The sequence below is a fragment of the Netta rufina genome, assembly GCF_964035555.1.
Source record: "Netta rufina genome assembly, chromosome: 1".
NCBI lineage: Eukaryota > Metazoa > Chordata > Aves > Anseriformes > Anatidae > Netta > Netta rufina.
Genome location: NC_140123.1, coordinates 194128247 through 194151769, shown reverse-complemented (window position 1 = coordinate 194151769; position 23523 = coordinate 194128247). Strand labels below are relative to the sequence as shown.

At 40.7% G+C, this 23523-nt stretch overlaps 2 protein-coding genes across 4 annotated transcripts in view; one reads left to right on the top strand and one right to left on the bottom strand.

Moving 5' to 3' along the window:
* GSAP (gamma-secretase activating protein) overlaps positions 1–6719 on the top strand; it is a 48189-nt gene extending 41470 nt beyond the window's left edge. For all 3 annotated transcript variants that reach the window (XM_084304372.1, XM_084304371.1, XM_084304373.1), the window contains exons 27-31: positions 454–573; positions 1824–1885; positions 3799–3903; positions 4060–4153; positions 5202–6719. In XM_084304372.1, the coding sequence (XP_084160498.1) occupies positions 454–573; positions 1824–1885; positions 3799–3903; positions 4060–4153; positions 5202–5302 (482 nt within the window). In that variant the 3' untranslated portion in view covers positions 5303–6719. The remainder of the gene's footprint in view (positions 1–453; positions 574–1823; positions 1886–3798; positions 3904–4059; positions 4154–5201) is intronic.
* A 273-nt stretch (positions 6720–6992) lies between these two features.
* Positions 6993–23523, bottom strand: part of CCDC146 (coiled-coil domain containing 146) — a gene marked incomplete at its 3' end in the record, with an annotated part of 67538 nt that continues 51007 nt past the window's right edge. Inside the window, exons 10-18 of the mRNA XM_084306357.1 lie at positions 22544–22714; positions 21094–21182; positions 20813–20977; positions 18263–18487; positions 17445–17673; positions 11086–11214; positions 10052–10189; positions 8436–8684; positions 6993–7196 (exon numbers count right to left, since the gene is read on the bottom strand). Of these exons, the coding sequence (XP_084162483.1) occupies positions 6993–7196; positions 8436–8684; positions 10052–10189; positions 11086–11214; positions 17445–17673; positions 18263–18487; positions 20813–20977; positions 21094–21182; positions 22544–22714 (1599 nt within the window). The remainder of the gene's footprint in view (positions 7197–8435; positions 8685–10051; positions 10190–11085; positions 11215–17444; positions 17674–18262; positions 18488–20812; positions 20978–21093; positions 21183–22543; positions 22715–23523) is intronic.

The following is a 23523-nucleotide window of genomic DNA, read 5'->3' as shown; positions in this document are numbered from 1 at the left end:
TGTGTAGGGGCAAATGCTGCCATGTGATGGTGTCCTGCGGTGCAAGACCATCATCTGGCTGATGCTCAGTGGGGAACTCGAGTCTTAATGCAGCCTGTGGGAATGTGTGGGTGGCAGCCACATACAGAGCGTGGTGAGGCCTCAGATTTTGATTAACCGGGAGGAAAGGAGATAAAAGACAAATTAGTGGCATGATTTGGATATAAGCCAACAGCTTGGAGATATTTAATGCCTGAAATGGCTGTTGTCAGGCCCCTCAGATTTCTTCTTCCTGGCAGGGTTGTTGTTGAGAGGGGCTTAGAGGATGCCTATGTGACTTTTGATAAACTGATTTCCTCACTAGCTCAAAGTGGTTAGAAGTTAGGGTAGTGCTGGCTTTAGCTAGAGTAACGCTAGTCACTAATACAAAGTGTTGAAAAAGAAAAGTTCCCAACGAGCTTACCTCTCTCATAGGTTTTCACACTCTGCACTTGGGGCTTGGCGTTCGATGTCTCCCTCTTCACACTCTCTTACACTATATCGACAACGGAGTTCTGCATTTGACAGAAACGTGTGTCAGGAAACTGCTGAAAGGTACGGTGAGTTTCTCTTGGGGGATGATGTCCTTGCAGGCTTTCAGACTCAGACACGGGACGTACTGCCCAGGGGATTCAGCTCTTCTGCCAGTGTGCTGTTACAGTCGGGGTATAGCTGAGGGTGTTGCTCAGCTGAGAGGAGAAAATTTGGGCTCATACTATATCATACGATGTGACTGAGCATTATTGAAGCAGACAAAATATCTTCAGGGAGAATTTGAGCTTGCCATTTTTCCACTTGGGGATTTTTAGAAAAGTGAATGCTAATGATCACATGGGAACTGGGGGGCAGGAGGGAAGGTCTGTGATTATCCTTGGAAGTGTACACTTGCATGTAAGGATGTTAGTTTGCTCACTGGTGTCGCCTTTTGTTTTAATTAAGTTTGGGACAAGGCAATCTTAGTACTGGGATTAACAAATAGGTAGAAACTCTGTGCTGGGAAGGAAAAATTCAAAATAAGCAAACAAAAACCTACCTGACCCAGCTTCCCAGCATTTTTAGTAGATCATGAGTTTGTGTACTCCGAATGTGATGTATTCTAAATATCATTATGCACCTAAAGACAGGAGTTAAAACCAGTTCTGTCTGAACCTGTGTAGTCGTGAGGAATAGATCCTGTGCTGTTTGGGCCTTTTCCTCTCAGCAGGAACTGAGCAGCCTGTTTCCACAGAGGGGACACTGGGGATCATTGAGGTCTGAGGCTTAGGAATGAAATGGGGAGTGGGACAAATTAGCAGTTGTAGGCACGGTTAATATTACACACACATTAGTCAACTTGTCTAGGTAAGAAGGAAGGAAGAGAGAACTGTAGTGTGTTTCCTGAGCTACAGGAGCGCTGCGATATGAATCTCCAGCAGTAATGCATTTCATCACAGCTGCAGCCATGTTCTCTTGTAATGTACTGCTTGCTTCTCCTGTGTTAAGAGAAAGGACACAGTGTTTGTATTAGTCTGTGCCTGGTTTTTATAAGTTAATATTAAAAATGAGGGCAGATCTACTTAGTCAAAATGTGTTTGAATTACTGTACAAATTATTACCAAAAATGGTGAAATTATATACAAATATACAGAAAAACATTTCTATAATCTGTATAAATGTAAATAACTCTCCTACTAACCCTTGGGTAAAACTAAAATTTTCGTTTTGTTACGGAGATACCTCTTGAGAATGTCTTCAGTGGAAATCAGAAGTTTTAGTTGTGTGTTTACCACCAAAGGGATTGGCTTTCTTTTTCGTTTTGCTTGTAGATCTGGATGACACGGAGAAGAATGAAAAGCTGAAGTTCAGTATTGTGACGAGGCTTCCTGAGGTACCTTTGGATGTTATTTCTTGGAATGTGGGAGTGCTACAAAATTCCTCCCTGTGCATAGGATCAAGCCAACAGAAGACTTAGCTGCCATTCAAGCAGGGCATAGAAATAACCCAAACCTCCAAAGTTTCTCCATCTGCTGCTCGTAACTTGTAGGGTACCCTGATAACTTAAATCATAAATCTGTCTGTAGTGTTTTGCAGTGACCCTGCAAGAATCAAATTGACGAGATGGGTGCTGTTCTGCTGAGTACTCATCTGCATAAAGCAATAAGAGTTTTATGTTAAGAGTTTTTAATAAGAGTTTAAAGGATTTCTGGATTTTTTATTTTTATTTTTTAGTATCCACAAATGTTTTCTCACTTGTGACCTCTTCGTCTGTATTTGGTTTATTCATTTTATCAAATATGTTTAAAAGCTGGTACAGTAAAGGCTGTAAAATCTGATCCCACCACAACCCTGCGGTGATGTAACTACAAGATTTCCCCCTTGGTGAAATCCCTCAGCCTCGCTCACGCAGCACGTGACTTGCTAGGCACATGCTGCAACTTGCTGTCGGTGCTTCTTTGAAGGTTTCACGAGAAGAGAAGATTGCCTCTCTCTTTTCCCTTTCTGCTGTTAGCGCACAGCACTGTGGAGGAAGTGCAACATCTGTGAGCAGAGAAAAACCAGGGATCCCCCTCTGGGAGTGCCTTTCCGTAGAACAGGCTTTTCTCAACATAAGCTGCTCATTGTTTGTTCATTACGGACTCGTACGTACGGTCCAAATGGCCAGAAGTGCTGCTTCAGTTTTCCCCTAACAAGGGCTTCTTTATTTGGCAGCAGTTTTGAGAAGGGGTAGGGAAGGAGGACTCCACAACATGTGCTTTGTCCTCTCTCTTGTTTTGGGCCCGGGTTAGCGAGTTGAGGTCATGTGGGGCCTCTGAGCTGTCAGCCCCAGGCCTGGTGGGTGGGGAACACCATTGAACCGAGCTGAGTGCTGTAGGGAACATGTACTGCCAGCTACACACAGTAGGCTCAGTGCCTTATTGTGTCTATTTAGAGCTTTGGGAAAAAATGCAGAGAATAGATAGTTTGCCCAAAAGGACAATTTGGGGTGACTTGGACTATTTTGAGTTCAGGTTACGTTCACTAGATGACTTCAGAAGCAAGTATTTAAGCAACATTGAAACCCTTCAGAATTTCCTAAATGAACTCTTTCAGTGGTCTGTGTTTCATTACATTGAAAGTGGGAGAGAAATGGATCTAGACTGGGAGAACAGCGGGCACAGCCAATTTCACAGCATTCCTATTTGCTTGCTTTTTGCTTAGGATCGGAAACTTTGGGACACTTTGAGCACCTTTTGGCTTTGGGAATGTGAATCAATTCTACCATTTCCCAGGACAGTGTCCTAAATAATAGGATGTAAAATCTGTTCCTAGTGTCTCCTTGTTGGCATTCTGCTTTTGTAGGCTTCCTTCCACTGAGCCTGAGAGAAGCCCTGTTCTGACCAGAGCATTAATAAACGGGGCGTCTTTGCTATTCTTTGGGAGAAGAATGAATAAACCAGAATCAGTGTAAGGCATAAATGGTCATTTTAAGCCTCCATTGATGCTTAAGTACACGTGCAAAGTTGGGCAGAGTTGATGGGGCAGAATGGTTGACTGAAACTTGCTGAGTAGCTGGGATTTGATTTTTATTTTTATTTTTTTTTCCCATGTTCTGGGAGCGTGTTGTAAGCTCTTAGCTACTGGCTCTGAAAGGGTGGCTCTGTGGGTAAACACAATGACATCTTACCTTCTGTCATCAGTGTATAAAAGCAAATTTGTCTGTATTAAAGCCTGGATTTTTTTGATATTTTTTTCTCCTTTTTTCCCTCTTAAGTTTCCACAGTAATGTTTTATGTTCTCAATTTTTGGTTTTTGCTTACCTAGGCTCTTGGTCAAAAGGTCCGTCAGTTCTGGAATCATCCAATAAATGCGAATTTCATCGCACGGAAATATGTGAAGCTTCTGCTTGAGAAGCTAGGGAGTAGGCAGGTAAGAGCACATAAACCCCGTTTTCTTTCCTTTATCTTTTTGCTCTGATAGCGTTGAGATTCCTGACCTTGCTGTCAACCATACCACACTGAAGGTAATGCTGAAACTTGGTACTGTGCAACTGTGTGAACTAATCTGAAATGTTCTCCCTTACAGTGTAGCAGGCCTATCTCCGAGAGACTCCCGGTCCCTGTAGAGTTTTTGCCACTTAACTACCTGACTAACATGCTGGCAGAGATAGAGAATCAAGGTAACTTGAATTCTGTACTTTGGAAGACCAGTAAGTGTTACTCTTTGCTCACGCTCAGCTATATCTTGACAATAACAGATATAGCTGGGTTGTAAAGCTCCAGTGCTGTCTGGACATGTAGGTTTGGGTTTCTTTCTGCTGATGGGAATTGTCAGAGCACTTGATCACTGCGCATTTTCTCATCCAAATCTTCTACATGTTGAATCCAGTTGGCAAACTGGCACACAGAGTGGTAGGAGGTGTTACTCTGTGCCCGAATGGGGAGAAGGGCTCGTGCATTATGTACGCAGTGTGGTGGCTAAAGCACTGCTGCTCAGCCAGTAAGCAGGGGCAGCCGCAGTCAGATCTTCCACCACCTCAGGGGAGAGTACTCAGATCACTTGGGTGGGAGGTGCTCTGAAGTAACAGGCATCTCAGAGCAGTACCTTTTGGTGACATAAGATTCAGATTGGTTAGGGCACTTGCTTCATACAAGGAAACCTAAGCATCCAGAGACTTTGAATTCCACTGAAAAAGCAAGTTGCAGAAAGGAAGCATTATGCTGTGTAGTGTGATTGGCCGTGCCTTTACCAGAAAACAAATTAAAGTCATGATAAGGACCCAAGTGCTAAAATAGAATTGCGTGTGTATGGACGTCATCCCATTTAGGAAGTAAAAAGGAGCTAAACCATGTAGATGCATATGAGAATGTGCCCTGATCTATTTTATGTACTACATTGGACTACAAACATTGCCAGTGTGCCTAAATCTTGTTTTGGATCTTCAGTGTAGAATTTATATGGAAATCTGTAGCAGCCTCCAGTGAAGGTCCAGCTTTCCTCTATATGGGGTACTGTGTACTTGTATCCCACTAACAGGAAAGTTTCTGCCATGGGTGAGCATCCAGGCAACTGCACTGAAAACTGCTGGTGTTTTGTGTAAACAAAACCATAGTTCCACCTAACCCTTGCATTTGGTTATTGTAGGCCAAGATGTTTAATAGACTGTGGGACTTAGTGTACAGGAACACAGTTCTACAAATGCTAACTTGCTTATTGTGTTCTCCTAGGTGTGCATCCGTATGAAAAACAAGATCATGTTAATGTAAGGTTTGTGGAAGAAGCAGCACTGAAACACACTATGATGCTTTTGGGCCTCAAATATTCCTGAAGTAGACTTCAACCGCACGTTAACTGTGGGACTCATATAAATTTTTCACACGGAAGTGTGCAACCCATTGTTTGTTCTTTTTTTTTTTTTTTTTTTAATTTAAATGTCATGTTTGCCAAATAATCTGCAGGTTTGGGTAGCCAGCATTACTGACAGAACCTACTCAAAGTAGCATTTGGTCCAATGTATTAAGGCTGAAATTACTGACTTCTAGAGAAATCCTAGAGAAATGCACCTGACACAAACCCAGGTTTTCCAGTACGTCTGTGGTTTTCAGTCTGAAGCCCTCAAATAAGGGGACCTAGTGGGTATCAGAACATGATGTAGAAATTGGAGTTAAAATAGTTGACAGTAATAAGAAAGACAATGCTGAAAAAGGTAATCCAGTTGTATAGTAAGAAGTTGACCACTCTTTCTCATTCAGATTAATAAGAGCGTTTCCTGGTGTGGTTTTGTAAAATAGGTAAGGATAACAAATGAGAAATGAGTTTTTGTATATAAGGCATCCATAATGGTGTATTTGTTCCTTGTGGTGGTGAGGTTGGGCTTCTGCCTCTGGAATTGGATTCTAAAATACTTGTTTTTTTTATAATTAGGACAAAACGTAATCTCCTTAAAATGTGTGTGATGGGGTTTGTTGCTTTTTTAAGATACGTATAATATATTGAATGCAATACAGGGCAAGAAAAAAACTCGTCGGAAACTTGCCTTCACAGCAGCTTGGACAGAGTTCTGTGTAATTCTTTCCTTCTAACTTTTGGTGTTACAGTTCAAACCTCAGCTTCAAAAAGACCTGATGGAGGTTTTCTCCTCTTCTTCAAATTTTTTTTATACATAACTGACCCAGGTTTGGGTTGTCTTTTTTTGTTGTTGTTTTGTTTTACTTTTGAACTGTGACATTAATTTCAAGTAGTAATAGTGGTTTGGTATGCAGGGAAAATCTTCAATTCCCACATGTGGGATTTCTGCAGTCTGCGTTGGATTGAAAAATAACTGGATCACAGTTTCAGACTGTTGAACTAGTGAAATGCATTGACAATTCAATAGATTTTGGAGGTTTTCACTACATCCTCTGATAGATACTCTGGGCAGTTTCCACTTCACTATTCCTTACCAGTTGAATGAAAAGATCCAGTTCTCAGAAGGGTTCAGTACACACTTGTGTCTCAGCAAGTTTATGGTCATTCCCTTGTTGCCATTACTGGAGAAATGTTACAGCTTTCTCAGTAACTGCATGGAGGGAAGGAATATTTTTATCAAAACAATTATTTTTTTCTGGCAATCCCAGACTGCAGAAAGCTCTGATGGTGTGTTTGTATAAGATGTGGGGGCTTTGTTCGTGTGATATTAATAACCAGGGAAGACTTTCTAGGCTTTTTTAATGAAATGTACTATAAGAAATACTCAGATGCAATAAAATTTCACCTGGAAAATAAAGTATTGTGATAATTGGTTCTTTTTCTTAACATTTTAAAATACTGCACTGCATTTGGCATACCAGGCTCCTCCTAGCCATAAGGAAGGAACTTGTATCCCTGACTGTCTAGCCATGCTTCTGGCACTAAGTACTACTTTGCAGTATGGAATTTGGCTAAACACTAAGGGACATCCCTTCAATGTAGTGTAAATGCTGTTGATTTGTGACATTCAACCATTCGTAATGGCCTCTCCTGCTCCGGATGCTGTCTTTTCAGATTTCAATTGGCTTTACAATTGGTTTTCTGAAGTGTCTCATATTTGAACCAGGTTCACTTGGCTTGAAAGGAGCCAGGGCACCATAGGGCCGTGGCAATGGGAGGCTGTATTCATCGTTTGGGATGTAGGCAGTTGGGCGCTGTTCTGCTGTTGTGTGGACACAGCCAGGCACTGCTGCTTGTTCCTCTTCTGCAGCCTGCTGGAAAAAAAAAACACATTTTGTTCACATGGTGCTTACGTGCTTTAAAAATGCCATCAGTACTCTTCTGAGATCAAATACAGAATGCCCAACAGGGAAATACTGTTAGTCTAATCCTTAGCAAACAGGTGAGTATTAGTTGTTTGTTGAAAAGAAGCATGATTTATTGACCGTGTAGATGGGAGCTTGTCCTTTTAATAAATATTGTATAGTCTGAACATGTTGTGCCTTTATTATTAAGAAGATGAGTTAAATGAACATATAAAAAAAATGTAGAAAGATGCAGAAATTGCAAATATGCAAAATATGCAAAAATGCAGATGTAGAAATATGTAGAATATGTAGAAGTATCTCAGGAACAAGATAGTAGTTCTGATGCTTCAGAACCTAGGCTGTATTTATGCTGACAGCAGCTGTTCCTGTAACTGTTACTGCAACAAGCTCTGGTCCACAGTACCGAAAGGAAACTGAGTCATAGCAGGAGGAGAAGTTAATGACAAAGGGTTCTTATTCTAAACCAGTTTTACCGCAGCAATTCTGCGTGACTTTGGGTTCTTTAAATGTATGCACTGTGTACTCCTCCCCCAGCTGTGTGCTTCTTTCAGATTTCCGTGGAGTGATTGAATGAAGGATCCATACAGCAAAAAGCTCACCTCCTACCTGCAGGAGTTCCCTCAGTTATACACATCTCAGTTGTCTGTGACTTTTTCTTCTCTGGAAATCTGCCATTGGTGGCAGTCTCAACTAAAGAGGTCCCAGCTGCAGCCAGCAGGGTAGAACTGGAAGCACTATTTGATCTGCTGCCCAATCTGATTTCTTGCTACTTCTCATGTTCACTGCATCTTGATATGTGGAGGATGCCAAACTTAGTTCTGAACCTCAAGCCCTACCTTTTGTGGCTTTACATCAAACTGAAAGCAGTACTTCACTGATGTCCCAAAACATTGTCACATAAATCACTTCAATGATTGAAAATAGATCTTACTTTGAGTGTAATGTATTCTCTCATTAAAGTTTGATGAGTTTGGTTCTAAGTGGTGTGCCAGGCTGTAGGTGTAGTTGCACAAATCCACAGGGTGCTGCTTCTGTAGTTGCCCGTCTGTGCCATCATCCCCACCAGCCCCTGGAGCTCTGTGGCTGTCAGCACACAGCTATGTAGGGAGCTAACAGCTCCGCCAGAAAGACGAGCAGTGAAAGAGGAGAAACTGAAGACCTGCCTGTAACAGAGCAAAAACTTACTCTAGCTCTGGCTTCAGCTGCTTCTTTATACACCTTCTCATTGCGTAAAATCTTCAACCATTCAATTTCTGTCTCCTTGGGAGGAGGAAGGCCTTGGTCTATCCTTGCTGAAACAGTCATCAAAAATTGTTCTTTGTCTCTCATTTCCTGCTGGAGTTTAATGGCAAGTGCTTGCTTCATGGATAACTCTGCAACAAGAGCCATCATCTTCTGGGTTCTGTCTTTAATCTTCTTCTGTAATTCACTTATCTGGAATAAGTGACAATTTTATTTTAGGTCTACCCTTCAGATGCTGGATGTGACACTTCAGTAAGTACAAGGTACACGAAAACAAGTCCAACTTGACTCTGTTTCCAAAAAACCCCAGTTCTATACTTAAAAATAACTTAGTGAAACTGTGTGTGTGTGTTTCCTGTGTACACTCTGAACCATAGAAACCTGCAGCATAAAAAGTCCCAGTTACTCCAGTGCAAGTTACGAGAAAGCGTGTTTGTAATTGTAATCTGCCATTTTCAGCCGAATGCCAAAACTTCCATTTACCTCAAGGGCAGAGAGAAAACCTAGATTCTGATTGAGCTTGTGCACAATTAACTTCTTATTGAGGTGTAACAAGTCTGATCCCTACAGGATAATTCAGTGATAATGTGGGCACAGCTGTGCTGTGGGGTAAGTTATCCTTAGCAGAGTGACAGAAAAGGAACAAGATGGGAATCCTTGATTTGGACTGGAGGCGAGTTTAAATTAAAAAACAAACAAAACAAACAAAAACTCAGAATATTCTTAAATCTTTTTAAGATTTAAAACTGAATTTAAGATTAAAACTGAACTTTTGTCACACTGCCATTTTTACAGTAACTTATTAGCCAGTGGCCATAATTTCCCAAAGACAAACATCAGCCATGTTATTTCCCTTTCTGTAGACAATGAAAGATTTGCTCTAAAGGTGTTTTGATTTAAGCATCTCCCAGTGCCAAACCTACCAACTAAGAAAAAAGTCAACCCTGGCCTTGTTTTACATTAATTATGTCACTTTTTCATTGAGCTCTGCTCTATTTTTCGTTGAGGAGGTGGGGGTGAGAGGATTTTTGCTCCTCCACAAATAATGCTACTGGCAGCTAAAAGGCAATATCTGTAATTACATAAAAGTAACTGCACTGAAAATTACATTTCTTTCCTACATGGTTCTCCTTACTTAAATAACAAACTGTCACATTTATCTTCTTTGCATTGGAGGCAATATGGGACTTATCTGGCTTTTCCTTTTTTTTTTTTTTTGGTTCACTGTTTGTGTTTGTTATGGAAAGACAGTTCAGTAAACATTCGAGAGGAGGATTCTTCCAAGTTTGCAAGCATTCAACCTGAGAAAGAACTAACATGTTTTGGTGCAACATCTATTTATGATGCAACCTTCTTTCTAAAAGAAACATTCCCAGTGCCGTTGCTAGGCCCACATTACTGTTATTACTAAATGTCTAATTTTTTACGGCTAACGTATGATTTGCCTATCAATAATCCCAGCCGCTAGTTTTGTAATTTGCAAGCGAGTCATCTGCCCTCTTGCCCAGCTATTTTGTTTCACGTAGGCCAGCAAGCAGAGTGTGCAATCCCCTTCTTACCCTTGTGGCTAAGAGCAGCGTGTCCTGCTGCCCGTTCCCTGCTGCGGCGCGGATCCTGGCTGTTAGCCGGGAAACATGGTCGTAGAGGAAATCCATCTCCAGCAGCCTCTCCTCTTTCTGCACCAGCTCTACCTCTATCTGCAGCGAGAAGGAGTACACACAACACGGGTAAATGGCAGGGGAAGGTGCAGCAGGAGCTGTTCTTGGGGTTGGTTGGAAAGAGTTGACAGCTCCTGAACTAATACTGGCCAACAGCCATGTTCTTCACCAGCAATTTTCCCCAAATTTTCACCCAATCCCCTACCAGGCAAAAACTTAAGGTTGTTCTCAGTCTTCCAGATTTTCCATGTCTGCCTGGGCCCTTTAGGTGGACTGGGGATTACACTGACAATATTACTGCCTTGCCATGATTTTCCCAAGAGGAAGTAATTTTTTTTCAAAGATTTTTTGAAGTATCAAAACCAGGTGTGTGGCCCTTTGCCTGGCCTGGGTGCCATTTAGGGAATGGGCTATTTTTTGTCTCCTTGTTGTAGTGGAACCAAAGCAGTAAAGCCAACCCCTGATAAGGGTGTTGTGTTTTATCCTAATTTGTGTGGATTGTAAGAGGACGGTGGGACTGCCTCCGTGTCACAGCGCGGGGGCTGTGGTGGGGCAGATCAGCGCCACTTGCAGAGGTTGGACAGTTTCACTCATCGGTTTGTCATTTTGCATTTACTGTCCTCTGCCCCATTTTCCATGTCAACCCTTGAGTGCATTTGGAGGGGCTGTGAAGTGCCGATGATGTGAATTAACCAGCTGAGGGAGGGTGATGTAAGCCAGGTGCTCTGCACAGAGCCTGCCGGCCTCTGCTGGGGGAAGTCAACATCCCCCACATCCATTTTTCTTGGGAAGCAGGCATAGGGCTGCAGTTCCTGCTAACCAGTCATAGATATAGTAATTCCTCTTACAGAATGCCTATTTTAGAAATGAAAAACATTTGCTTTTTCTAAATAAGGTCAATCAAAGTGCAATTGGGCAGTAAGAAGAGGTGCTACCTGTTCGATCTTCTTTCGCAGTTCAGGTGGCGATGGGTCCGTCCCTCCCAAGTCTCGCTTTCTGCTCTCATTCGTAGGGTCAGCAAGGATTGCCTCCATCTGTTTAATCCTGTCCTTGCACTGGGAATACTAGCAAACAAAAACCCACAGCAGTTATTTGTGCAGACTGGAGGCAAAAAGCCCCGTTATTACTCTGTGAGGGGAGGTGGCAGGTCCTGGTGTGTCTGATTTCCTGCAGTTTGCTGTGTGGTTTGCAAACGAAGCAGATGGAGCACACGGCTCTCAGCCACGGTTGCTGGCTGTGCCCGGTCTTGGAAGCAAGGCTCTGGCCTTGGGGGAGCATTTGGGGTGCAGAATGATGCTGCTCAGACACTGAAAATGTTTCCCTATGAAACCAGAGGTGGATGGTGGAGATACAGCATTCTTACCTGTTGCTAATGAACAGGAATTTACCTTCCGAACATCTTTGGAAAGTTAGAAAAGGGCAGCCCTGGGGGGAGATGATGCCTTCTTCAGCTTCTGCTGGGTGGCCTGGATGAAAGTTGGTTTGTCCCAACCTACGTCCTTTGGGCTGTGCCAGGGCTGTGCTGAAAGCCGCTCTCTGTGGGCCCTCAAGGCCAGGCTGGATGGGGCTTTGGGCAACCTGGGCTGGTGGGAGGTGTCCCTGCCCATGGCAGGGGGTTGGGACTGGGTGGTTTTTAAGGTCCCTTCCAACACAAACCATTCTGGGATTCTGACTCTCACCGGTGCCTGCCTCCTTCTCCCACCCCAGTCCCTGCCACCTGCTGCCCTGCGCTCAGCCCAGCCCCATGGGTGCCACCAGGACATGTGGCAGCACCTGCTGGGCTGGCAGCCTGGGCATCCTGGTGCCCTGCTGCCAAGCACTGAAGGTCTCGTGCCTGGAGGCTTCCAGATTTTCTCTGCTCGAGTGCCTGGATGTGCCTCGTATCCTGACGTGACTCAGCAGTGACACTGAGTGCTGGGAGCTGCGACCCAAAGCGCAGGTGTTCCCTGACCCTTCTGACGTGAGAAGCTCCCAGGGAAAGCCACTTCCCAGAATACACAGATGGAAATCCATGTTCCTCCCTGAAAGTGTCCGGACTTTCAGGACTGACGATGGTTTTTGTGTGTGTTGATGCACAGCTGTCTGTCTGTCAGCACGTTGTCACACACCAAGGACATGAGCCCCGCGACTTGCTATAAATGCTATCCTGCAGCTACAGGGGATGACACGGTTATGGAAATAGTGGTCACTGGCTCTGAAATCTATGGAGGGTCACCAGGAATACAGAGTAAATGTTTAGCTGTTGCTACAGGGATGGGGCTGTTTTACTGAACTGAACAATTTGTGTTTAACTGCAAAGGGAAAGCTGACGGGTAGCCGTGTGTGGTGAGGAGCAGCAGCAGGGTGCTTGCTCTAAACACCCCTGGCAAAGTGAAATTGTGCAGATCCTTCTTTTTGTCTAACAGCCAACAGTAAAAACCTTAAATAACTACAATTTCCTCATCAAATCATGATTTGGCTTAAAATGTATGCCAGTCAGTATGCAACTGGTTTCAGGGGTACTGCAAGATTTATTCTTGCTTATGCTTTAATAAGCAGCTAAAACCCAAGCCCAACAGCACACAGAGAATTACAAGCGGAAGAATGGGAGAACAGGATGAGCACAAACAACAGGATGCAGTGATGCTGCCAGGTATTTTGTATCTAGGGACAAATCGTTCAAACACTAACTCAGCTGCAAGCACCTTGTTGGAGGCATTGTACCCATAACGAGAGCAGGGACAGCTCAGCGGGTCACATTTTCCAGGACTGAAAGGTTACTCTAGGGAAGAGGGACTAATGCAGAACAAACACTGTCCAGGAAACCAGGAAAACAAAAATCTGTGAGGGGTTTCCTGTTAAATACTGGACTTACTTTCAAATGCAGAAGGAATTGGGGTTGATTAAATGAAGACTAACCCAAACACAACCAAAGCACATTTGGTGTGAACCATGTGTCTGCTTAAGTAATGTGATAGGAGGTACCTTTATTTTCTCTTAAGCTGTGTCATTTTCCTTGGACAGTACTTCAGCTAAGCTCTAAGAGATTCTAAGTATTAAAGCCCCCCAAAAGGCCACCCTTCTTTCCTGGAGAGCATTTGATACAGGGCATAGGAAAAGGCTGTACAAGAGAGGCTTGCTGTGCTTGATTAGAAACAGTCAAAACAGGAGGAATTGCTGAAGAATAAAGAGGCAAGAGGAAGCACGTACCAGATAAAGGGCTGCTCTGAGAAAGTGGAGGGGCTGGTGCTTCTTCTGGAAAGCTCAGAGGAGGCAGGCGAGGTGCCTAGAGCACTAGAATAGGGCAAATATCACCTGTTTTTAAAAATGGGGGGAAATGGAGGTACAGAATTATAGATAACATTGATAACTTCGCTTTCTGATGAATACATCTGGAACAAGCCATTCAGCTTCCTTTGTAAATAGCTAAAAAATAAAAAGGGTGTGGACATTGGCCAGCACAGTCATGCCAAACCAGTCCAATTACCTACTGTGAAAATGTAATGGGTATGTGGATGAGAAATGTTAGGTATCACGCAGCTTGGTTTTTACAGAGCTTCAACATTGTTTTATATGATATTCTCATAAACAAGCTATGGAAATGGTCTTGATGAAGATATAAGGTAAGTACTACATCAGTAGTAGAAGGGTAAACTGAGAGAGACTGCAAATATTTTGGAGGAGACGATTCAAACCCCAAATGATCTGAAAAAAGGTTTGAACAAATGAAGTTATATCAAATGACACATGCAAGGTGCTGCATGTAAGCGGGAAAAATTATCTGTATGAATACAGAATCCAGGCCAACTAATTAGACACCTTAAAACAATGGCCTGGTAGTTAGGTACACTTGCAGGGTGAATGTGAATCAAGATGTGCTGCTGCAAGAAAGGCTACTGCCATACCTGGATACATAAGCAGAATTAAAACCAGCCAGATGTCTGAATGAATCCTTCCACTCTCAGCCACTGCTATTAGACACCGTGTGTCAAGGAAAAAAATAATAAAATAGAAAAAGAAGACAGAAAAGAAGAATCTAAGCCACATTAGCTGTAAGGACTGATGGAAAGGAGTAAGGTTGTGTAACCTAACAAAAGGATGGGAGAGGAGCGTGATTAACTTTATTCCATAAACATGAAATGCTGCTGCAGGGAGGAAAAGAATGATCCATTTGTCATGCCCCTGGTGGATGGAAGAAAAAAAAAATCAATAGGCTTACATTGCAGCAAGAAAGCATCAGGCTAAAGGTTAAGAAAATCTTTCCTCTGTTAAGGATGTACTGGGATAGCTTGCCCGGGGAACTGCATTTTCCATCAGCAGGGGTTTGAAAGACCAACTCAGCTCTCTCAGGAAGAGCAGAAAACCCCACGCAGGAGCAGCAGCAGAAGCAGGATTTTCTCAATAAACCTCTCACCTCCCCACTAGCCCTGGTTTCCTGCGACTGATAATGTGGTCTGTAGATTTTCATGGGGCAGTATTAAAGCCAGGATACGTTTTTATGCCAAATGCCTCTCTGAGATTGTCACTACATTAGCTCAGCTCTGAGGCATGAAGGTGCCACCTAGAGCACCCTGCCAGCTCAGTGGCTCTGCTTGTTGGACTAATTAATGATTGGTGCCAAGTATTTCTCACTGATGCATGAAGGCAGGCTGGTTTTCATGGGTCATTTCAGCCAGCAGGAACAGTCCCTTCATGTGCAGTCAAAACTAAATGGTTTCACAGTTTTAAGCCCATGGAAAACCACCTCGGAATCTCACCAGGTACTCTTTGTGTCAGATGAAGTACTTTGAAATATTTCTAATGCTTTACATTGATATTAACAAAAATAACTGCTCACATTAGTAGCACTGGCTTAGAACAGCTCTGGTATTTTATTAGATAACATCTATTCACCAGCATCACGTTCTTTTGTGGAAATGAGCAGCCTTTGGTGGAAAGTGTAAGAGTGGCACATCTGTGAGCTTGATGATTAAGCAGCTCATGTGGAATAGAGGTGACCCAGATGAAATTTTTGTTCTAGACTCACACAGCCCCCATCTGTGCTTTTCCACTCTCCATTTCTATCAGATGCAAACAAACAGCAAATATTGAAATATTTTCTAATTTGTGATGCTGAAGCTGGTTTTCATTTCAGGTCCCTTTATATTTGAAGTATTACCATATATGAAATTATATCTGTTGTTGGAAGATCATTCAGCAAGCAACACCAGAAAGCTTAATTTACCACTGGACTGAGTAAAAAGAAAGAAGTTCTGGGGAAATGTGAAGATTGGGAAATGCAGGAAAGGAAAAAAACAATACAGAAAAGATGACAAAGTTTAGAAAGTACTCAAGACTTAAGAAGACAGGAAGGGTAGGAAAGGGGGAAAAGAAAATTTAAGAAGAGCAGGTACAGAATTTGTCCTGCTTAATTCAGATTGTCTGAACTGTACATGTACATGTATTTCAAATGTAGATGCCTTCTGAAGTACCCTTCCTACATCATTCAAAGTTTCCTATGCAATCAAAGGGGAGAGGTAGGTGTCTCCAGGATAAAGACCTCCCAAGAGGAACATTTTGCTTGCCACATAAGGTTATCGGGATCTCCTCTGTAGGCAAGGACACCTAACTCTTTCCATTAATAACCAGACCATACCCATTTATATGGATAATTTGTCCTGTGGGCTCCTAACATGAGCTTAAAGTTGTAGCAGCTGGTGACAACTCTTCAGGTTTCAGCTTGGCGTCTGAGGTTGGATTCACAGACAAGACGAGTGATTTAGGTCTGTATTGAGCACACCAAGTCAGAGTTTTGTGCAAATGAGCATTATAGTAAAATGCTTGGCACATTGTAACAGAACTGAGTTGGATTTCAACCTGGGGCCAAAGCTGTAACCTGGACAGAAATTAGTGAGCTGAATTTTGCAGCCAACACCAGAATTCAGCTTTGGGCTTATGGCTTTTATTTGAATCATGGAGATAAAGCCAAATGGTTTGAAACTGTTTCTCACTAGACATAATGGCTACTGCCAGCAGGAGGAACAGCACTAACGCTAGAATGGCTGAGTGCAAGGAGATGGCTGTGTTCATGGCCAATTTGAACCATGTAATATGGCATCAGTAACCATAGTATTTAGTTACATTTAAAAAGCTGAGACCCGAATGTTTGATTAATCATTGTTGTGAATATTGTTCAGTGACAAATCTTTGATTTGGGAACATTTACTGAGACTACTCTGTGCCTCCCAACACTATTTTTCTACTTTTTAATTTTACACTGTTATTGCAAAAAGATGTAAAGAGTCTGTATCAGCAGCTTCTCTTTAATTGTGACTTCACACGAACAATCATCATAAAGGAGAAAGTTTAAGGAATGCAGAACACAAAAATCAAAGTTTCACTGCTGACTCTCAGTTCACAGAAACTATGCCTGTCGTTGCTGCATTTGACTCTGTGACTCTCAGCCTCATTCTAAGTCCTACCTTTAAACATCTCTTATTTTCTTCAGTCTATCACGTTGTTTTCATACCTTCTCTATTCATCATTGAAATCTATAATTGCACTGTACAGTTCTTTGGGGTATGATTTGTGTAAGGTATTATAGAAAATTTTATTCTTTTAGCAGAGCATGTAATTTCTTTAAAAGACCAAACGTAACAGAATAGTGCAAGCACTATTTAACAGCGAGTCACAGCTCCCATCAAGCAATTACAGATGGCAATGGTACACCATACTTTATTATTTTGTGCAGGCACTAGCTGAGTATATATGGAAAAAATTACCATCTGGAGATAAGGTCAAAAGTAAATGAGCCATTTCAGAAAGCAAGGAAAGAATGTCCAGAACAATGATGAACACTGCAGTTTGTTAATTGTTTAATGTCATGTTGTAACTAGAACTAAAACTTACACTGTTTTTGTGTAGAAGAAAATGTACGTGGCTTCATTGTGGGCAGCAGAGTTTCCAGAGTAGGCTCACAGTCAAGTGTGAATTGAGTTATTATTTCAGGAATTTGAAGACCTAAGTATATCCCCATCCTTCCATCTACCCCCATCAATACAGTTTTAACAAATTTTATCTCCATTCCCATTTTTTCCCCATGACTACTCTTCTCCAGTTTAGTCATGCTGACATTTACAGCTATGGGGAGGACCAGCTGAGATTCCACAGCCAGGCAGTGTTTGGTATGTGCAAGGCAAAGTGTCAGAGTCATAAGCTAGAAACTCACAAATTTGATGTTAAAAGCATGCAGCAGTGCTTTGTTTTAAAATACAGAATAATTCAAGCAAACAATCAATCAAACAAACAGAAAGGTAAAGGTTTCTTTCCCACCAACCTGTATCTGAAGTACCACCAAATCTGCATCCAGGGCTTTCTTCATTGGTATTGCTTTAAACAAAAATTCAGTCTGTCTCTTCTTCTCAGCTACCTTCATCTTCAGAAAACTGATCTTTTCATCCATAGCTTGCATCTCAATATCTCCATTTCTACACAACATCTCTTGCATGTTTATTTTTTCATATAAAATGCATACCTCTTCTTCTCGACTTTTGAGCAGAAGACCACTGCAATAAGCCCAAAATGAAAAGGTAAGACTTAAAAATTTTTGACTCGTATTCAATGTATTCCATTTGAGAACATAACTGGCAAGCTTGGAAGATGATAGTAATAATCTAGGAAAATGTACCAAATGTACTTTAAATAGAGAACAAAATAATTACAATGTGAAAACTAGAGAACACACAATTGCAAAGGTTACCCTGGTGTTTCATATGATTTTTAAAGCTCTTCTGGCTTCTGTCAGCATTCCTTTTAAAGTGGATTAACAGGATCAGAGAATTCTACAACCGTATTTTTATACAAGAGACGTACACAAAGATCAAAAAGAGCAGAAGGCTACAAGCTCTCCAGGCATTCAGTAGATTAGATTCTGTAACAGTTCTGAAGAACAATTGTCTTCATCCATGGAGGAACAGCAAACACCTGTATAATGCACAGCAGCACTGGCACTGCAGTGAGGTGGGCTGTTTATGAAGCACTGGAGTAAGGCAGCCCTGTAGTATTCCTAATTAGACTTGCTCATAAGTTGAAAAATATTGTTGACTGATGAATTTCAAAAATACACATTTTATTACATCAAATTTACACGTATACCTCTCATTTTTCTGCTGAATAGCCCTTTCGTATTTTTTGCGTAGCTGCACAATTTCCTCTTCAATGCGGGAGATAATATTGGTAAGTCTGTCAAGATCCAGAAGCTGTTGCTTTTTCTTTTCTTTCATCTCATCCATGACTTGTTCAAGTTTGGAGTAATCAGTTTTGAGACTGTCTTTAATTGCTACATTACTTGTATTCTTCAGATATTGCCTCTGCAGTATTCTTTAACGTAACAGAAAAGCAGGAAAGTTTTTAGTCCTTTTAAATTGAAAGTAATTTCAGCTATTAAAAACAGAGCTTAAACTAAATCCTAAAATACACAAAGGGTCTTCTATGTCACTCTGCTTGGCAGACACACTACAAGAGGTAGAAAGTCCCTCTGAGAACAGCTTCTCTGTACGAGTTCTTTCCAGCTTGAACAGATCTGGATTACAACCCAGTTAAGTACTTTAAATGGAGCCCTGCACCACAGCTCTGTCCTTTACTGGGTAGCCCAAGGGGCCATAAGGAATAAATTTCAAGAGCAGAAGTATAAACTATGATGCAAATTCTCTGTGTGTAAAAAACCTGTCCTTCTCTCCATTTTAGGAACAATATTTAAATAAGGTCTCCGAGTTTATAGCACACTGCAACACAAGAACGAACATTATCAATCAATGAGAAACAAAACAATCACAGCATCAGATCAGTGACAAGCTCCTATTACAGATCCCTAAAAATGAAGAAAGGAACACATTATTTCAAGAGACCCTGCTAGCCTTTGGACGATGGTCCTTTGCTCTAAAGACAGCTTCTTGTTGCCACATGGGTCATTTATTTGCTAACAAGGAACTTAGACTTTCTGCATTTAATCTGTGGTAAGCATCATTTCTTGAGCAAGACACTACTTTAGCTACACTGGGAAGATATTAATGTCAAAGTATGAAAGAGGTAGTGAAAGAAGAAGCATTGTCCCCTGATAAAACACAGAACTGCAAATGAAATGTCCCGCTTCCCATCCTTGGTTCCAGCATTAAGCTGCTGAATTACTCTGTGCAAAGTTGTGAGCTTCTTTCTGGTTCATTTTGCCTGTATGCATAACACTTTCCAGGTCCAGAAGGTATTACTGTATTGAATTAAACCTTTGTAAAGCAAGTTTGAGAGTGAAAGAATGGCAGTATTGCAGAAATGCAATGTATTATTAAATAATTTATGAAGAGCCTTTATCTTTTTGGACTGATGCTCTGTCCTCTAAATTGTGTAGCTTGCAGTTAAGTCAGGGATACCATGATACTAAAGTAAATTACTGGGATTAGAAATATTTCCCATAGGGTGAAAAATTAATGATAATTCATTACCTTTACCTACTTTTAAATCCAGGTTTGCAGAAATCAAAATGTCTGTTGGGTCTCTACTGCAGTATGGTCCAGTACACAACAATGAGTTATTTTGGATGTCTAGACAATATAGATACCTGTCTTTTTAGCATTTCTTCTCCTTTCAGCAGGAATTTATTGGGAAGACCTCAACAATTTTAGCACAAAATGTCAGCTTGTGCATTTCAACAAAATGACTTAAATCAGTGAAGTGCCACTTCTTTTCCCTCTTCCTCCAGCATGACTTTGAAATAAAGCTACGTGCAGATTCAAAATATATTTTGAGTGAGTGTACCCTGAACACATTCTTAGGTCTGGTTGTGTAATTTTTTGTTGGCACCAGAAAACAAAGTGTGGGGCAAAACAAATTTTTGTGCTGCTCTGCATACACAATTAACTCTTTGCTAGCTTCCTGCTTTCCCAGCTTCCAATCTCAGAGACATTGTCATTCCGTCTGTATAGCACCAAGCAGAGTATCATCACTAGGATGACAAAAAGACTGCAAAAGGGCATCTCCACTAAACAGTGATCCAGTAAAAAAATAAAATAGAATCACACCCCAACTGCTCCTCCTCACCCTCTTTGTTGTCAATGCAAACTTAATTAATTTTGATTAGGATTGTCTGGAAATCGAAACCATGTTTTGTTTGATCTGAAATAAGTGTTATCCTTATAGGCTTCCATTTGAATTTGAACCAAGAAACCTAGTTCTAATTTAATAAGTAGGCAGCCACGTTGCTAGCTAGTGACTCCTCTACTAGTACCATGCAGCAGCCTGCTGTGGAATCGCATGTTTTGGACCTCATTTTTGCCTAAGGATGAGCAAGTAAGAGTACAACAGTGTTGTTCTTATTCAGATGCTAGAGGCTCAAGAACTGTGGTACAAAGGATGTGCAGTGACAGTTTCTCCCTTCAAAGGTTAGGAAGGTGAGACAGATGCCAGACAAACTTCAAAAATGCTTCCTTGCCATGCAGTGATGCACAGCCTAATTGTGAATTGCTAGGGTGATAAGAAATTGGAGCAGATTATGTAAGGGTGTCTCAACATTTCTAAGTTTGGATCAGGTTTTAAAAATCAGGATGATGGCTTTCAAGGAAGAAATAGGCGTAGTGGAACTGGATTATCTCTTAAGGTTTTCTGTAATTCTTTCCTATTTTTATAATTGTGAGCTATAGCTTAGTTAAAACTCACCTTTCTTTGGTTATCACAGTATTCCTTAAAGTTTCTATTTCATTTTCTATCAATTTTACCCGTTTTCTAAGTTCAGTTGCTTTCTGCTGAGCAATATGTGCCAAATTTATACATTTATTCCTTTCATTTTGGATTACATCACATATTTTAGTAAATCCTTTGAGTCTGAAGAAAAGACAAGTGTATAGGAATTAATTATTGTAGGTTAATGCGCACATTATCTCAATAAAAATGCTTTAAAAAGCATTATTTTATTAAATGTATCATTATTATTTTCTTACTGTTTTTGGATTTTTCTTTTTGTCTTTTTATACACTTCTATTTCAAGATCCTTTCTTTCTATTTCCTTAAGACTATTTTGGAGTTGTATCTGAAATGTAAAATAGAATTCAGTAAGCACTTCAGAATTTTCTAATCTAAAAATCCAAGGTTTTTAGATTTTTCAAAGAAATATCTTCAAAGAAGTGACTGAAACAGCTACTCCTATTAAATGAGGAAAAGACAGTGAGGCAGAATTGTTCCAAGAACTTGTTCTAATTATAATGAAATACTTTTACTGTAACATTAAAGAACACAGTCTTTCTATGTATACTAATCTTACAATGACTGTTGTTAATGTAGATAATAGATTTGATGCTGCATCTTAAAATGATTGGTCTCCTGCTATCTGGAGTTCTATTGTTTCTGTTAATCAGACACTCCATCACAATATAGTTATCTGGCATATGCACCACTGAAATTGTACCTTGAATTTCTGGTGCGATTTTCCAAATAAAATTCCTTTTTCATTTTTTTTTCCCCTGCCTTTTAAACAATTACAGATTCAAGTAGAATGACACACATTTTGTTAGGGCTCTTACCTTTTGATTTCAGTTTTGTTCGGTCCTTAATAGTCTCGGTCATTAACCTTTAGTGGACAGGCCTTCTCTTACCTCCCACTGATACGAGGTTGTACTGGCATTAGGAAAAGCTGGTGGATCTTGGGTTGCAATCCTAGGCAGGTGTGTTAATTTAATTTCTTTATGATTTTACCTGTTTATGGACTTATTTTTAACAAATGTGTAAAGCCTGACATGCTCCTTTGACTATTTCCATAGACAGTTAAATATTCCCAAAGTGCTATAGGGGCAGCTTATCTGATTTATTTTAATACAGACATACATTGAGAAAGTGTAACCAGTTTGTTCCTGGTATTTAGTGCAGACTGTGCAAAATCATAGGACACGCATGATACTATAATGCCAGCAAACCCAGTGACTATTCAGAAGGAAAAGTTTTCTTTCCCTCTTCCTTCAAATTAATAGAATGACTTAAACCTTGAAGCGTATCAGGAAAATAAAAATTGGCACCTGGCCTTGGAATAAGTAGCAGGTCTATTATCTTCGAATGTCCACATATTTGCACAATAAAACACATGGTTGTTGTACTTCTGAGAATCTCAGCTATCTGCTTTTCTACCTCTTTCTTTCAGAATTATTTATTTTATTCTTTAGAAAGAAAACCTGCTTTCAAACACCTTGTTTCAATTGTGTTGTGATATTGCAGCACACTACTGCACTGCACCATGAATTGTCACTAAAACAAGAGAATTGAGAGCTTCCTGCCTGGTGGTGGAACTTTGAAGAGGGAAATGAGAGTCTGTAAGGTTCCCCTCACCAGTAATTTAATTTCTCCTTATACCAGCTTTTACTTTAGAATATTCTTCTAATTATATGAGATACAATTTTTTACCTGGGCTTTCTGAACTTCCCTACATTTTTGCTCCTTCTCTTCAACTTTGAGCAACGTCAGATGTGCAAGTCTGGATAACTCATTCCTGTATTTTTCCTGCTCTTTGAAAAGCCGTCTCTCTTCAGCGATACATTCGTCTAATGTGAGGGCATCTGTATCTGATATCATTTCCTGAAGAAAAGCAAATTCAGTTCCTTATGGATTGATGCAGTAGTGTTGACAAAACTGAAGTTTGAAACACTTTGGGTTTACCTGCAAAGTGCACATATATATGGACTACATGGATTTAAATATGAATATGTAATAAAGCTTCCTTAAAGATACCAGCTGAAATGTTATGCATAATCCCTTAGCAACAAGTTAAAATATTTTATCACCTAGGAAGTTTCTCTTCCTCAGTCTAGCAGGTCTTTCGGCTATTAAATAGAAAAGTAACAAAACTGGACTATGCAGTGATCTTCACTACAACGGGTTTGGAAAACAAGTTTTACATGAGGAATCTCAAAAAGCTTTATCTCCTTAAATCAAGATAGAAGTGCATCAGAGTCTGTTGTAGCCATAAAGTGAACATAAATCTGATAACAGACTTCCCAAATTAGAGGTCAAACATAACAAAACCCAGTGACTGAAAGCTAAAGCTAGACAAACTCTAAACTCAAGCTAGATGATAAAAACCACACATTTTTAACACAGATTAACCACCAAAAAAAGTTAGCAGAACTGTGATTGTCTCTCCCACACTGGCAATTTTAAAATCAAGATTTGGACTTTTTTTAAGGTTAAATGATCAGAACAGTTATTTGTGTAATCTTTGAATCCACTTACATCCCTCTATAATCGTTAAATATTTCCAGGCTTCACCAAGTATATATAGATCATTACTGACTACTGTTGTCCATTAAAAACATATTCCATATACAAATAGTGATATGGAAATGCCTATGTATATGCATTCAAAACCAAGCTGAATTCCACCTGAA